The sequence below is a fragment of the Trichechus manatus genome, unplaced genomic scaffold, assembly GCF_000243295.1.
Source record: "Trichechus manatus latirostris isolate Lorelei unplaced genomic scaffold, TriManLat1.0 scaffold00122, whole genome shotgun sequence".
Classification (NCBI taxonomy): Eukaryota; Metazoa; Chordata; class Mammalia; order Sirenia; family Trichechidae; genus Trichechus; species Trichechus manatus.
The window spans coordinates 3,276,653-3,292,919 of record NW_004444058.1 but is presented as its reverse complement, the minus strand read 5'-3'; the positions used below and the strand labels follow the sequence as shown (position 1 = coordinate 3,292,919).

At 57.2% G+C, this 16,267-nt stretch overlaps 2 protein-coding genes across 2 annotated transcripts in view; one reads left to right on the top strand and one right to left on the bottom strand.

Moving 5' to 3' along the window:
• Positions 1–16,046, bottom strand: SDF4 (stromal cell derived factor 4). Its single transcript, XM_004384348.2, has 7 exons — positions 15,830–16,046; positions 12,181–12,549; positions 5,278–5,414; positions 4,274–4,387; positions 1,634–1,792; positions 1,134–1,309; positions 1–650 (listed from the first exon to the last, which is right to left on the bottom strand). The coding sequence occupies exons 2-7, from the start codon at positions 12,498–12,500 to the stop codon at positions 474–476; spliced, it is 1,083 nt and encodes a 360-aa protein (XP_004384405.2). The 5' UTR covers positions 12,501–12,549; positions 15,830–16,046; the 3' UTR covers positions 1–473.
• The window catches only part of B3GALT6 (beta-1,3-galactosyltransferase 6), a 6,270-nt gene continuing 3,396 nt past the window's right edge, over positions 13,394–16,267 (top strand). The window contains exons 1-4 of the mRNA XM_004384471.2: positions 13,394–13,468; positions 13,629–13,704; positions 15,382–15,771; positions 15,835–16,007. Coding sequence (XP_004384528.1) covers positions 13,394–13,468; positions 13,629–13,704; positions 15,382–15,771; positions 15,835–16,007 — 714 coding nt within the window. The remainder of the gene's footprint in view (positions 13,469–13,628; positions 13,705–15,381; positions 15,772–15,834; positions 16,008–16,267) is intronic.

The following is a 16,267-nucleotide window of genomic DNA, read 5'->3' as shown; positions in this document are numbered from 1 at the left end:
TGAAAAAACCAACTATATTTTAAAGTAAATTAACGATTCTTGTCACAATAAACTTTGCATTTCCTCAGCGGTTGCACTGCCTGATGTAGGTAGTTCTGACACGTCCGTGCAGGAAGGAGCTGGTGATCCCCCAGCGCCCTCCTCAATTCTTAAATCTTTGTTTCCAAGGAGACGTGGGAGCAGTGGGTGCTGTGGAGCCCCCATGGGCAGAAACAGCCTCAGTGTGCCCCTGGGCGACTCTCAGTGCGAGCAAAGACATCCACGCTGCAAGGACTGAAGGAAGCCGAGGGCAACCTCAGCCCCAGGACACAGCACAGGGCTCTGCAGGGTCAGCAAACCTTTAATGATTGGCCGCCAGGCCTGATTCGGTGTGAAGGGAAAGGAAGAAGGTTCCAGAAGGCACCACCCACAGTCATGGCCAAGAACACAGGCTGGGTTAGTGTTAGAACCATCCGGACCTAGTGCCGGGTGCATCAGAACTCCTCGTGCACACTGCGGGCATAGTCCACCAGCTTGCTGCCCGTGAAGAACTCGCTGTACTTGAGGATCTCCTCCGGCTCCAGGTGCTGGTTCTGGTTCTCGTCAGCGATGGCGATCATTTGCTTGGCCTCATTGAGGGCGTTGTACTCATTCATAGGGTCCATGTACTCCTGCAACAGATGCCTCCCAGCAGTCAGCAAGGCCGGGCCTGGAGCCCACACCATCCCTCCGGTGCTGCCTCCACACTGTGCCCACCACACCCCGCGGACACCAACCCGAGTGCAGGCACTGCCAGGCCTGGCCCAGCATCCCCGTGCCACCACCAAGCACCCCCACCCCCACAAAGGGAACAGTGCCACCCGGCCCTCCAGTGCTTGGCTCCTCCTCGCCTCCCCAGGAGGCTGCCCCTCCTGTTCCTGCAGCATGGAGACCCTCCTGGGAGAGCCAGTGGCTGAGTGCCCAGACCCCAACAGGGCCTCTCGGGGACACACAGCCCTTACCCAGGGCAGCACCTCAGGGCCAATGCAGTCCACAGAGGACACTCATACCCACCCCCAGCATGGCCCCTCCTTCCCCCCCCATGCAATCGATCCCCCAGGGTGGTCCTCGTGTCCCCCACCTCCCTGTGTGGCCCCCCAGGAGGTGGCCCCCACCTCCAGCTCCTCCGGGGTCACAATCCCGTCGTGGTTGGCGTCAATCAGCTCCTCAAACTCTCGCTTCCTGTCTTTGACCCAGTTGTCGTCGATGTCCTGCGCCTGCTGGTTCTCCACAGTGCCCACGGGGAGGGAGATGAACTCGGGCAGTGAGAGTCTTTTGTCACCGTCCTGGTCTGCAGGGCGAGGGCATGTGAGCCCGGAGCCACAGGGCAGATGGGGGGCCATGGGGCAGATGGGGGGCTGTGGGGTACGTGGGGGACCGCTAGACAAGACTCTGCACGTCTGGGTTTTCTTGTTACGTCACAGCACAGCCTCAGAAGAGGCCACAGGGCCGTCTCACAGTTCGTTCATGCCTGCCTGCCTGCCTGCCTGCCTGGGGAGGAGGACCGGCACCATGCAGAGGGCAAAGCCCCAACTATGGAGGCTAGACAGGCCCCACCTCAGCTCCAGGCCCTGCCTTGGCCCCAGGCCCCACCTAGTCACCTGCCCCGCCTCACCAAGGTCTCGCACAATCTCCTTGACCATGAACTGCAGCATGCCGCGGCTGTGCTCCGGGTGGAGGAAAGACAGGAACTCCTCCTCAGTCAGCAGCAGGTCCGCGGGGGGGTTGTCTGCCTGGTACCAGCGGTCCTTGAGGTTCTCCAGGACTTCCTGTGCTGAGGGGTGCCATCTTGTGAGAACCTCAGCAAACCACACTGGATGCTGCCCGTGGGCTGGGACACCAGGACAGCCAAGTGCGGCCAGGCCAGACACAGCGGGTGATATGAGCAGGGCCTCGGGAGTTAGGCCTCTCAGGCTTCAGGGCCAACTGCGCTCACTGCCCTTCACTGCCTGGGGGAATTTTCTGGAGAGCTGTTCTCCCTGGACCCTGCTGAGAAAGGCTGCCCGAGGTTTCCTGCTAGAACCAAGAACCTCCTGTGCCTTAAATCATGCACCAGGTGGGGTGACCACACTGGGTAGTGCAGAGTGACCTGAGGCCTGGGGTAAATGTAGCCTGGAGTGAACGCTCATGGGACAACCACAGGCCCGGTGTGAATGTTTGCAGGGTGACTACACATGGGGTGGACGTACGTAAGGTGACCACACGCAGGGTGGACACACGCGGGGTGACTACACACAGGTCACCATACACCTGGGGTGATCCCCTCCCTAAGCCCTCTCCCGCCTCTATCCAGGGCCTCCACCCAGGGCCTTGCTGACCACCCTCACATCACTCCCATCTGGAATGTCATCGCTCTGCTACAGTCTGCACTTTCCAGCTAATGCCCTTTCAAAGCTGAATCGCTCAAGGAGGCTCCTGATAGAGAACTGCCCGAGGCAGACCCTGCCCCTCACCAGACCCCGGGCCGCCAGACCCATCATCCAACTCCCAGACCGCCACTGCATCTCACTGACTGCTGCCCCATGCACCCGCTCACTTCTCCTTGGGGTTCCCAGGCCTAAAAGGGAGTGACTCCCTGCACCAACCGCCATGAGAGCCCCTCAACTGGTATCAGGAGCCATCCTGTCCCTTCCCCTCTCTGCCACAACCCCTCACCAGCCCCCTGCCTGTTGCCTGCCATCTAGACTGGCCAGAGGCCCAGAGGCCCATAACACTGACCCCTCAACAATGTCCCCTCACCAGCCCCCACACCCCCCATCCCCATCCCTCTACCCACACGAGGTCAAGGATCTGGCAGCAGAAGCACACGGACCTGTGGGCACTAGGCCTACGCTGCTCACTGGTCTGTCTTAGGCCTTGGGAGCAAGTGGGGAGGGTCTTGGAGCAGCGGGGAGGGTTTCAGGGAGCGGGAGGGTCTCAGGGAGTGGGGGGTCTCAGGGAGCACGGGGGTCTCAAGGAGCAGGGAGAGAAGTCTCAGGAAGCAGGGGGAGGGACCAGAAAGGGGGTTACTCAGGAGCAGGGAGGGGAGGTGTCTTGCACAGGGACCCAGGGCTACACCCATGCTGTTTGTTTATTCTCCGTGAGAAGTGGAGGTGTGCTGTGGAGGCTGACTCAACTGTTTACAAGAACAAAAAAAAAAAAAAAAAAAAAAAAAAAACGGTTTTTTTTTGTTCCTTTCAATTTCTTTCACGTGCAAAGTTGCTTTAGGGAGAAGATGGTTTCAAAGGAAAACCCAGTTTCTAGATATGACTACAGGAATGGTGAAATAAACTTTCCACAGGCTCTTTCTGCACAAACACGGAGGAAGCTCTCTGTGAACGTCACAACCCCCATCCCCCCCATGGAAAGGACCCCTTTGTGGAGAGGACCCCCCCGCCCCGGTCTAGCACGAAGAAGTCTAGCACAGGGCAGGGAGGAGGGACTAGGTGCGGCTGCCCGCAACTCCCGGTTCCCCAGGGCAACACATCTAATGCACTAAAGCCAGGGCCTGACCCACTGCACCTCTGGCTGCCCCCCCCACCCCCCGGAGCCGCAGGTGTCAGAAACAGCAGGACGCAGTGCAAGGAACCCTTCCAGGCCCTCCACCCCATGAGGGTCCAGGATTCTGGGCCTCTCTCAGCCTTCCCCGCCACCCCCGCCCCACCCCGCATCATCTACTGTTTGGTCAGCACCTCTATTAGCTCTTTCCTCAGGCAGCTGCTTCTGGCACCTTCCACCTCCTGTTCCCCAGATGCTCAAGCTCGGCAAAAGCCCCCACGACACCCCCACCACTCGCCACCCCCAACCAGAGCTCCCGGCACCTAAGGCCTTTGCAGGCTGCTCCCACTGCCTGAGGACCACACCCCTCACACCCTGATCAGCTCCTGTCAGACCTCTAACCTCCAAGTGCGGCCCAGCTGGCCCAACCGGGTCAGAGTACATGTCTACACTGCATGCTTCTCCGTGCAGTGTTTGCATCATCAAACAACAATCTGCACCGAGAGCCCAGACCAAAGCGGCCCTTCACCGCCGGTCCACCCTGCCGCGCCCTTGGTGGACACATCCGATGCCCTGGTCTCATCACAGCCTTTCTGACACCTGACAGGTCTACATCTCACAAGAGATAAGCACAGGCACATGCATGTACAACATGCGTGCACACAGGGCAACACCCTCAAGCCCGCCCTCTACATCTGGAGATGCTGCCCAGGGGTCCTGGCTGCGGGGCCCACACCTGAGGGAAGCCCCGTGAAGCGCAGCCAGCGCACGGACTCACTCTCCTCGTCCACCTTCAAGTCTTCGTTGTTCTTTATCCTCTCGGCAATCTCTCGCTCATTGTGGCCTTTGCTGACCAGGAACTTCAGCTGGTACTCATCCCATGACACACGGCCTGCAGAGTGGTCACATGCATTAGGAGGCTAACGCTCAGCTTCTGAAAACCAAACCCGCTGCTGTCAAACCGATTCCAACTCACAGTGACTCTACAGGACAGATTAGAACTGCCTGATAGGTTTCCAAGGAGCAGCTGGTAGATTCGAACTGCCCATCTTTTGGTTAGCAGCCTAGCTCTTAACCACTGCACCACCAGGGCTCCACCTTTTGAAAAAGAGAGATCTATTTTCTAAGACATCTGTTAAAAATCCTGGTGCTACAGGAGCTGGAAGACCAGACACCTCCAAGCCCTCAGTTCCGAGCTCCTCCCTCAGGCTGTGGTGTAAAAGGCAGAGCCCACACCCCTGAACCCACTGCCACCACCTGCCAGCCAGGATGCCCACCCGAAGGGCAGCCCACAACCAGCTTCTCCCTCCCATTTGGGGCCCCAGGCATCATATGAGTTGTCACATTCAGTGCCAGCTGTGTGTCACAACTGTTGGAATGCTGTGCGCCATCGCTCCCTGAGATGACCCCAGTGCCCCTGGACAGTCGGGCCAGGCAGCCAGAACACCTGCTCCTGCAGGGCCTGGCCAAGCTCTTAGGGAGGCCCAAGGGTCATGGCCCCAAAGGAATGACAAGACAGGTAGTCCTAGAACAGGCCCTGGAGGAAACTGTGTGAACTCAGACTTTGCAACCAATGAGAGCACAGCCCTGCCCCCTCAGTGAGACCCTGGCTTCACATGGCCACAGACCCCTCCACCCCGCCCCGCCAGACACGCAGGAGCCCCCAGCAGGGTCTGGGCCTGACCATTGTGTTCCTCCAGCTGAGCACCGCCTGGCCCCGTGGTGCCATCAGTAGCGTTTGCTGAGTAAATACATGACCTCGGGAGCTCCCCACTCCAGTACCGTCGCCATCAGGGTCCACGGAACGGAAGTGCAGCTTGTTCTCGCGGACGGCCTCCTGGAAGTGCTCAGCCGTCTTCTCCATGATCCAGCGCTGCATCTCCTTGGCGCTGATCTTGCGGTCGGCATTCACGTCCACTCTGTAGGAGGGGGTAGGTGTGTCAGCCTCAACCACCAGACATATAAGGGGGCATGAAATAGGGGGTGGGGACAGCAGAATGGGTCAGGGATGAGACAGGAAAGGGATGGGGCAGGGACAGGAGGGATAAGACGGGAAGGGGATGGGGCGGGGACAGGGTGGGCAGTGCAGTCTGCAGCTGCCACTGGGTGTGGGCTTCCGCACCATCTTCAAATAGCAGGTGAGTGGACCCCCACACACTCAGAAATGGTGGATTAACATCCCCTCCCAAAGAGTGGCGGTCACCCAGCTACTACTTCTACATCGTATTCCTGGCACTTTATCTTACTCAGTGCAGACACGTGAACACACAAAACCCCTCAGGGATATGTGAAGTTACAGTATTTGGAGAATAGAGACTCAGGAGACCAACATCATGTCCACAGGGACATGGCCCAGAGGCAGGCACTGGCCAGCTCAGGCAGGAGGGCCTGTAGGCCACGGAAGTGTCCTGTCAGGGGGAGGGGGCCACACCATCCATGTCCCAAACGACCACAGGCCTCAGTCCTCACATTAATCACGTTGCCATGGGGCTCCTCAAACACATGGCAGCACCCCTGGCTGACCGCAGAGCCCAACACATACACCCATGGGGAACCAAGCCTGCCGCCCCTGCTGTGTCCCACTGTGCACTGTGACAGCCAGGCGGCCTCTTGGTCCCACGTGGCACTGAACCCAGCGAGCCCCGATCAGCAGCACAGTCCCTGTGCCCCCAAGGGCAGAACACAGTGGGCAACACACACTGCGCATAAGGGAAACTGTCTCCCAGCAGCCCCACCTAAAAATGTGACTCGGGGCTCGTTTAGAAGAAAAGCTACAGACACAGACATGCTTGTGCAGAAAAACAAAGGAGCCAGAGTGAACCACTGATGTGAGCTTGGAGACATGGGTGTGAACTGTTAACAGACACAGAACAGCAGACACAGAAACAAGTGTGGACATGCATGAACACGTGGGTCATCAGCTTGTCCTCTTAGAGGGCCTAGAAGCAATGGCACCCCTGCAGCAAACAGCAGACCCAGATCTTGTTTTCCAACACCCTTGCCAATCACAGGCTCCTTGGAGGAATGGCTGGTCCTGGGGCTGGGCAGGGAAGTGTAAGATGAGCCTGGAGCATCTCCGAGTGTAAGAAGGTGAGGGAGTCTCAAGAGACAAGAGGAAGGGGCCTGTGAAAGGGACACCCGAGCCAACCTAAAGGAGTCCCCAGCGGCCAACACTGGAGCAACATGGTAAATGATGCAGAGCTGGGGTTATGACCCAAGGTATACACAGATACCATGAGCCCACGATGACATAAATGAGTCAATAAACAAATTGGAAGAAAAGTCCTCCTTACAGAAGAATCCTCAAATAACATAGTGATGGCCCCCCCCCCAGAAAGTAGGGCTTCACTCCCACCCCTCCAGGCTAGGCAGGGCTCAGTGACTCCTGTCAAAAACCAGGGAAAAGGGGAGATGACTTCATAGGGAGAGCATGCCAGACACAACCTTAGCCAAGCGGCCAAGGTGGTCACACCAGTGACATGTGGTGTCCTGCACCCCGATACAACGTGATGAGAGGGCACACTCAGCTCCCCGACAACCTCTCCCCTGGGTTGCCCATCTCCTGCACCCTGTCCTCACCCAGCTCCCTGACACCCTCTCCCCTCCCCGGCAGCAGCTCCTTTGCCGGCTCCTCTTCTCCCTGACTTCTGAGGCCGCTGGGCCAGGGCTCAGTCCTCTCCTGTCTACTCTCTCCACAATGATCCATCCAGTTACAGACTTTACACTCCACACACCGAGCATGTCCACACCTGCCTCCAGCCTGGTGGGCCCTGAACTCAGGACTCTGCATCCACACCCTCCCAAAAGCCAGCAGCCCCACTCTCATCAGGAGAAAACATGCCAGACAGACCCAACTGAGTGCACACCACAGAGCTGGGATGAGCACTCTCAGTCAGCCAGGGTCGTGAAACAGAGTCTGAGAACCTTCCCAGCCAGGGGCTCCTCGGGAGACCAGACACTGAACACTTGGGGTCCCGGATGGGGTCCTGGAGTAGAAGGAGGCATCAGTGGAGAAGCCCTGCATCTGAGTGAGCTTGGAGTAGAGGTGCATTGAACCCCAGGGTTAGCACAGTGTGCAGCTGGAGCTGGGAGCCAGCACAGCTCCCATCACTGACCTGACTTTCCACTAACCCCACCCAGGCCCACCTCCCCGCCCCAGACCTGCCCCCCGAGACCTGCCCCTCTGCTAACCCCATCCCTCTGCTGATCCCACCCACCACTAACTCCCCCCTAGACACACCCCAACCCAGTCCTAGACCCACCCCTCTGCTAACTCCACCCCCAGATCTACCCCTATTAACCTACCCCACCACTATCCCCATGCCAGTACCACCACTAGCCCCACCTGACTAACCCCACCCCTCCCAGGTCAAAGGCAGAGAAATGAGTGGGGATCTCCCACAAGGGCCCCTCTCTGCACTCCAGGCCTTGTGCCCCATCATGGTTCCCAGCCTAGAATCGAGCACACCAGCAGCAGCAAGGGATCAGTGTGGCCAGGTCTGGCCTCCAGTCCCACCCACAACCCATGCCACTCCCCAGGTACACGGCAGGTCTGCACAACTGCGTGTCTGGAAGCACTGGCCAGGCAGGGAGCCCCTGGGTGGCTCACCCCAGAGAAAGTCCCATCCCCCTGCTCCAAGTTAGGAGCCTAGGGTGCCTCCCCAAATGCACCTCCACAGATCTCAACACCCTTGGGGCAAGGCCCCTTCCCCTCAGCTTCTGTCCATCCCTTAAACCCTGGTCCCCAGAAAGACTCGCCTGGGGCCTGTACGTGCTGTTGAGGAGCCCGGCGGGTTGGGGTACTGAGGGCCTGCAGAGGCCAGAACAGCTCCATCAAGGAGCCAGGAGCCCCTGTCCCCACCGCTGAGGAGGCAACCCTGCCCCCTGGTGGCCACTTCTGGTTTCTTCTGTGGGTTTGAAACCAGTGGTGGCAAAACCCCACTCCCCTGGGCCCCTATGAGGACTCAGGAAGCCCAAACGACTTTACGTGGAAATGTCTGTGTGAGGTACTGTGAAGGGTACGGGCGTCAGTGCAACCTGTTCTCACCTGGCTCCCCAACACCCCTTCCTCGGGGTCCTCCCACTGCACCTCAACCTCACCTCGCTTCCCAACATGTCCTCCCCTGGCTCCACCCGCCTCTCTGCATATCATCCTTACCTGGCTCCCCGACACCCCCTCCCCTGGGTCCCCCACCTCATGCACCCCCTCCTCACCCAGCTCTCCAATACCCTCTCCCCTGAATCCCCATCTCCTGCACCCTGTCCTCACCAGGCTCCCTGATGCCCTCTCCCTTCCCTGACAGCAGCTCCTTGTTGGCTCCTCTTCTCCCTGACCTCTGAGACCGCTGGGCTGTGGCTCCGTCCTCTCCTGTCCACTCTCTCTGTGATGATCCATCCAGCCCCAGACTCCACACAGCAGGGATGTCCACAACTCCCTCCGGCCCAGTGGGCCCTGAACTAAGGCTCAGCGTCCGTGCCGGCCCCAGCCTGGGCCACACTACCCACCACACTGCCACCCTCTTGTCTGCACAGGCCAGATCTGGACATCCATATGCAATAACCCCAATACATCAGCAAAGCCTGCCACCATGTTTCAGAACAAGCCTGGGGCCCGTCTGTGTCATGCCATCCCCACCACTGCCCCGTGGCCCTAGGTCACTGCCACAGTTGGCCTTCCCAACCCCACGCCCCTTCCTCCATTCTCCACACGCAGCCAGAGGAGCCGTACTAGAGCACAAGTCAGACACGTCACCCCGCTCAAATCCTGCAGTGGCCCAGCTCATGAGATGGAAAGCCACTGTCATGGATTGAGTTGTTTCCCCCAAAAATATCTGTCAACTTGGCTAGATCAGGATTCCCAGTATTGTATGATTGTCTACCATTTTGTCATTCGATGAGATTTCCCTATGTGTTGTAAATTCTATCACTGTGATGTAACCAGATGGATTACTGGCAGTTATATTGATGTGATCTGCAAGATTAGATAATGTCTTAAGCCGATCTTTTTTGAGATATAAAAGAGAGAAGCGAGCAGAGAAATGTGGGGACCTCATACCACCAAGAATGCAGTGCCGGGAGCACAGCATGTCCTTTGGACCTGAGATTCCTGCACTGAGATGCTCCCAGACCAAGGGAAGACTGATGACAAGGACCTTTCTCCAGAGCCGACAGGGAAAGAAAGCCTTCCCCTGGAGCCGACACCCTCAATTCAGACTTCCAGCCTACTAGAGAGTAAATTTCGCTTTCTTAAAACCATCCACTTGTGGTATTTGTTATACCAGCACTAGATAACTAAGAGACACACACATGGAAGGCCAGAGCCAGGCCCATAGTCTCACCACACCCATCTTACAGAGAAGGACACTGAGGGACAGACTACGGCACTGGAAGCGGGGCTCCCTGCAGTGCGATGGATTACTTTAATATGGCCTCTCTCGCCATGGTCCTGTAACTCCCACCCAAGTGATTAGGTGGGACTACATAAATAAGGTAATTGTGGCCCACCAAGGGGACTGGTCAGTTCTGCCATTCTGCTAGGCTTAAAATGAGCCATCACAAAAGTGGGAAGAGAGGATCTCACCACCATCAAGGAGGAAGAACCAAGAGCTGAGCGTGTCCTTTGAACCAGGAAGCCCTGTGCTGAGAAGCTCCTGGAACCAGGAGACAGAAAGAGAGCTGTAACACTGAAGATGGCAAGAAGCGGTAGCAGAGAAACTGCCAGTAAAGGCAGGAGATCAGCAGGAGACACCGGCAGGAGACAGTGCAGTGGGCTTCCCGGCCCACGGAGGGAGAAAGTTGAGTGTCTTCAGGCAGGAGGCAGACTAGTAGGGTGCCTCGGGGCACTTAGTGGAGGTAGGTTTGCCCATGGAGCTAGAGCTAAGCACCTTCAGGCCAAGACTTACTGGCTGAGTGGGGTGCCTTGGGGCACTTATCGGCAGTTCAGTGTTTTGTAACACTTGCCCAAGGAGGGCAGAGGCCGAGGGGCCAGAGAGAGGCCTGCCTGTGGGTACGGCTGAGAAGAGGCTGTCCTGATGGAGAAGAACTGTATCCTGAGCGCTCCTGAACCTGAATTGTAACCTGTTACTTCCCTAACAAACCCCATAATCATGAGTATTGTCTGTGAGTTCTGTGTGGCTGTTGCAACAAATCATCAAACTGAGCAGAGAAGTAGTACCATGGGAGGGACGGTTGGTGTCAGAACTGGTAAAGATGGTGGAGAGAGGAGGCATGTCTGACCTCCACCTCACAGGAATCAGCCTTGGGCTGTTGATCCTGATTCTCCTTTCCCCTTGTGAAATTAGAGAAGGTCAGCCGCCGCCCCTACACCATTTTTACACTCCCAAAGCCTTTCCCAGCTATGCAGCCCTGCACCAACCCCGCCCCCACCTTACTGCCCTCATCCCCAGCGGTCCCTCTGCACCAGCCCCACCCCAGGCTCCCGCAGAGCCCCCATCCCCAATGGCCTCAGGCCCTAGCAGCCACAAGACCTATGCATGTGTAGAACTAGGCGCCAGGGCCAGCAGCGCCACCAGGCCAGCATCAGTCAGAGGCTGCAGCTGAAGAAATCCCACAGGCAGAAAGAGCCGATGCCTCATCTACACAATGGCTCCAAACCAGAAACCTAAACGTGAGAACAGCACCAAAGAAGTGCTACAAGGAAAGTGAGGAGTGGGCTTATAACCTAGAGTGAAAGGTCAGGATAAGACACGGGTCAAGAGAGAGAAAGAAAAATACTAACCACTCTGATTACATAAAAATTAAAATTTTTTGGAAAGCAAGAACGTGCCACAAACCAAGTTAAACGACAGTTTCCGACACAGACGAAGGCACCAGTGGCCTCAATGAGGGGCTGATAGCATCTAGAATGCCAACCTGGCTGGGGCTCCGGGCGGCACTCAACTCCAACAACAGCACCACATGGCCCCCAGCCCTGCAACCTCATTTCTAGGAATCTACCAGAAATAGTCAAAGAGGCGGCAAAATCAACCACACAAGGACATTAGAAACAACCTAATCTAAGCAGCTGCTCCTTCCCAATGAGCATTTATGCAAATCAGAAAAATGGAAAAGTACGTGACCGTTAAAATATGAGGGATAGAATTTTCTACTTATTTCTGGTACCTAAAGCTGGTAGAAACGTGTAGATAGTAATACATTTCGTGAAAGCTGTAAGTGATGACAGATGTTTGTATGCACAGAAGGGACTGAGAACACACTCACCCCAGCTGACTAGGCATCTAGGGGTCTTTCACTGATGAAGTTTGCACTTGTTTTTTTACCAGGTGAGATTAATGCTCCCTGTAGCTCCCTGTCTGGGGATGGGCGCTTGTTTCTAAGCCACAGAGCCAAGGCAGCTTCAGGGGTGGGTGGCATTCACAAGGTGCTATGGAGGCACTTGGGGGTCTGGAGATCAGGACATCTCTGACCTGGGCTCCAGCACACAGCCCGCGTGTGCTCACATACGTGGAACATTGCATGAACAAATCAACTAGATTCCAACTAGATTCCAACTCTCCAGGTCCCCCGTGGAGAGAAGGAGCCAGGCTAGAGGGCCGGGCAGGCCTCCTGACCCACGCTCTGTAGGAGCCAGGGACGAGGGAAAAATCTGGAAGCTGACTCCGAGTGAGTGTGGGCCTGGTCCCCACAGCTATCCTGCCCTCAGCCCCACACCCTCAACAGCCCTACTTGGAGAAGATGACCATCAGCTTCCTCCGGCTCCTTCGCGGCTCCGAGTCCTCTTCGAACTCATCACGGGCCTTGCCCAGGAAGACCTCCTGGTGGAATTCCTTGTTGAGGTGCCCATCCATCTCCATCTTTACCCCATTCAGGTGGTCTGGGGGCAGGATCTCATTCTCCTCCCTGTTGGTTGCTCTCTCCCGAACGGCCGAGTGGTTGGCGGGTCGTGTGGACACATTCGCCAGGAGGAGCATGCCCAGGAGCCAGAGGCAGCACAGAGCTCTGCTGCAGGGGGAAGCCAGCCAGGTCGCCATCACCAGGCAGGACATCACTGTCGGCCAGGACTGCACCAGGACGGCCCACAGATGTGGGCAGAGTCTGCAGAGGAAGGAGGGCACAGGAGGGGGTCACAACGAGGATCAGAACCAATGCGTTTTGAGCGCACCGCCTCCCAGGTCACGTGACTCTGTGCTCCCTTCAGCAGCTGCAGGGACGAGGCCCCCACACCCTTACTGCCCTCTGTACCCATCACAACAGCCCTGCACCCACATGCCATGTTCACGCAGAGACACAAGGCCAAGGCTCCTAGGGAGTGTGTCCCTGTGGTCCCAGATCCAAGGACAGTGCAGCTGGGCCTCACCCTCATGCACCTCTTGCCCTTCCCCACCTGTGCCTTCCACTTGGGCTCCACGTCCCACAAGGATTCTGCCCCCCCTTCCCAGCTGCCTCCTCAGTTCTCCATTAGCTGCTCAGGGGGGTCTCACGTTCATGCATCCCAAAGGGGGCATTGCTTGTCCCCCTGGCCAATGACTGCAAGACTTCCTGTCCCTAGGGAAAAGTCCCACTCACCCCACCTGTCCGGGCCTGCACATGAACACACAGCCCCTCCACAGCTGGGGAGGCAGAGGAGGAGGACCCCCAGTGGGCCTTGCTGGTCTTCAAGGCACAGGCAGACAGCACCACTTGCTTCCCTGATGAGTGCTCTCTACCCTCCCTTCCCCTGCCGCTAACCAACGGCATTCCTTTGAGCGTTGACCCCTCTCTGCATGTTAGTCTCCTTCTCAACCCAAACACCTGATCTCAGTGACAGGTCTTGCACTCTGCGGGTCCGTCTCATATGTGTGATGGCTGATTCTCCAAAGGCAGCCTGTATCCCTCTTCCCAGGCCTGGGGCAGCTCCTTGCCTGTTTGTGCAGACCTGCCCCCCTACACACACAACACCATGGCTCCTCTGTGCTGTCTGGGCTGGAACCGCTCCCTGAGCATGTCCGTCGTGACCCCTGTGGACCACCCCCAAGTATGTGTCGTGACCCCTCATCACTGTTCACTGTCTGTCGTGACCCCTGTGACACCCTGAGCAAGTTCGTTGTGACCACTATGACCCCGAGTGCTGTACATCATGACCTCTGTGAGCGCTTAGCATTGTCTGTCATGACCCCTGTGACCCTTGTGGCCAGGGACTGTACCTCTCTCAGCTCCAGAACCAGCACAACCACGCTGTCTGCACCCAACCAGCATTGCAGATGTCAGTGGGTGAAAGAACACGGGTGTTCCTGCTGCACACAACCCCTGGAAAACTCTATCTTGCTGAAGAGAACACTAAAATATCACAGGGACTGTGGGGAAGTGGAAGAAGCCCTGGTGGCACAGTGGTTACACTGTTCAGCTGCTAACCAAGAGATCAGTGGTTCAAAGCCACCAGCTGCTCCATGGGAGAAAGACGTGGCACTCTGCTTCCGTAAAGAGTTACATCCTTGGAAACCCTATGGGGCAGTTCTACTCTGTCCTAGAGGGTCACTAGGAGTCACAATCAACTAGACAGTAGTGAGTTTGGTTCTGATTGGGGAGGTGGGGGCAGATGACTCGAACCTACGCAGCTTTATAAACAGAGCATAAAGAAACCATCGTTGGTGGCTGGGGATAGGGATAACTAGGGGACAGCCCAGGCAGGCACTCAGCAGAGGCTGCTGGAAGGGTGAGGGGTACTGAGGAGGAGAAGGTGAAACAGACACACAAGGAGGTGCAGCTGTAAGCCAGGGGCTGCTGCTGAGGTGGACACAGGAGTAACAGCAGGCTGCCACCAGCCCAGAGCTGACAAGGCTGGGGTCACCATGGCAGGGAGCCCCAGTACGAGTGCTCGAGTTTACTTTTCTTCACTGAGTGCTGATGGGCTCCTGCCTGTACAGCCGCAGCCTGGCCAAGGGATTTCCCCTTTTCTGCTGAAGGTGGACTCTATCCCTGCAGTCCCAGAACTCCTGGCCGGGGAAGCATTTTATAAAAACCAAGACAACTTCCTGGTGTTAACATTACTCCACTCACTGTGGTCATAAAAACAGGTGTGCACCAGAACAGACTGCACTTTATGCCTTGAAAAAACAAAGTCAATTCCTGACTGCACTCATCTTCATGAATTTATAGGGAAGTGTTACCTACATGATGTTTTACACAAAAACTAACCCAAAAATAACAGTATGAATACCAGAAGTTCATCCAGTAAAACTTTTCCCCCTCCACTCACAATATCAGTGAGCAGTCTGAATGTTAGCAGTCAGCTGTGCACTGCCTCATCCTCCACCTCTCCCGCTCGGAAGGATTTCAAAGAATCAGGAATTTTTCTCATTTATACTCATTCCTCATGCCTTGGAAACATCAGTTTCCACTAAACAGTCAAAAACCGTTGACTACTTGGTAGCAACTGACAACTAAATGAACAGATATTGGAAACACCAGCCCAGATTTCTAGCTTAAGTGGAGGCGATATTTCTTGGCCATCCCTGGGTTTTGACTCCAGTGTAACCAGAATATTCCTACGTTAAATAGTCAAACATTCATTCTAAAAGTTTTGTTATCAGTTTTAATATTAACGTGATAATAACAACTACCACTAGCTTTATGCCTGCAATTTCCAATCTTCACCAGATCCTACTAATTAGGGTTCGCCATCCACATTTTACAGATGAAGAAACTGAGGCACTTGCCCAAGGTCACCTCGCTAGTAAATGCCAGAGTCCACCACGCTGCTTTAGCAATCACTCCGCCTTGACCTAAGTTTCGCTGTCGCGTTGGTAGATTTTGACAAACAGAATACCTGTCAAACACTGCAGTGGGAAGGAAGCACGAGGGCCTGGGCAGAAGCGCTGAGAGGCAGGGCCAGGCTCTCCCCGAGCTCCTCTGCAGAGCGGCCGTGAAGACCGGAGAAAATTATCCCAGGGCTAGCGTCGTGCCTGGGCCGGGCGGCTGCGACAACTGACACTCTTCGGGCACCTCCGGCCCGGGCCAAGTCAGCTCTGGGAACGCTCGGAATCGGGTCGCCCACCCGTCCGCCCTTCCCGACGCCTGGGTTGACCGCCGACCCGGCGACCACCGGCCGGGACCACGCGCAAAAGGAGGTGCGGGGCCTGGACGACGCCCCCAGGACGAACAGGTACGGTCTTTTCCCTGCCGAAATGCGGCCAGCGGACGTCAGGCCCGTCGCCTCACGTCGGTCCGCCCGACGGACGATGACCCCAGCACAGCGCAAGCGGCGCTGCAGCCACCTCGGCCTCCGACTCCCACCCCTTGCCGTTCGGCCGGCGGGGAAGTGGGCCTCGAGGACGCTCGGCCCAGGGTCCGCGGCCGACGCCTGAGGACCCTCACTCACCGTCCTCCCTCTCCTTACCCAAGATCCAAAGAGCAGAGCCACGAGCGCCCGTGACGCCTCCAACCGGACTCAGCTCAGGCCGCTGCCATATTTCTTCCGGGAAAAGGCGGGCCGCGGGGCGGTGCCGCGTCACTGCGGAGGCGCAGGCGCCACCATCTTCCCTCCGGGCGGAATCGGTTGCGCGACGGATACCGAGGTAGGCCAATGAGAGGGGAGCGCGAGGTCACGTGACGGCCGAGCCGAATTCGATCCTCGCCGCCGCCGCCGCTAGCTCGCCAGCCTCCGAGCGCCCCGCCCGGTACTCGGCGGCTCGGGGCTCCTCCCGCCACCGCGAGGGGCAAGGACCGCGGCCGCTCGCGCCCCGCCTCGCCGTTTTTGGGGATTCAGTGCCTGGGAGAAGGCCCCGCGGCCGCACGCCGGCGCCCTGCCGAGGCGCGCGCCCCAGAACGCCGTGCG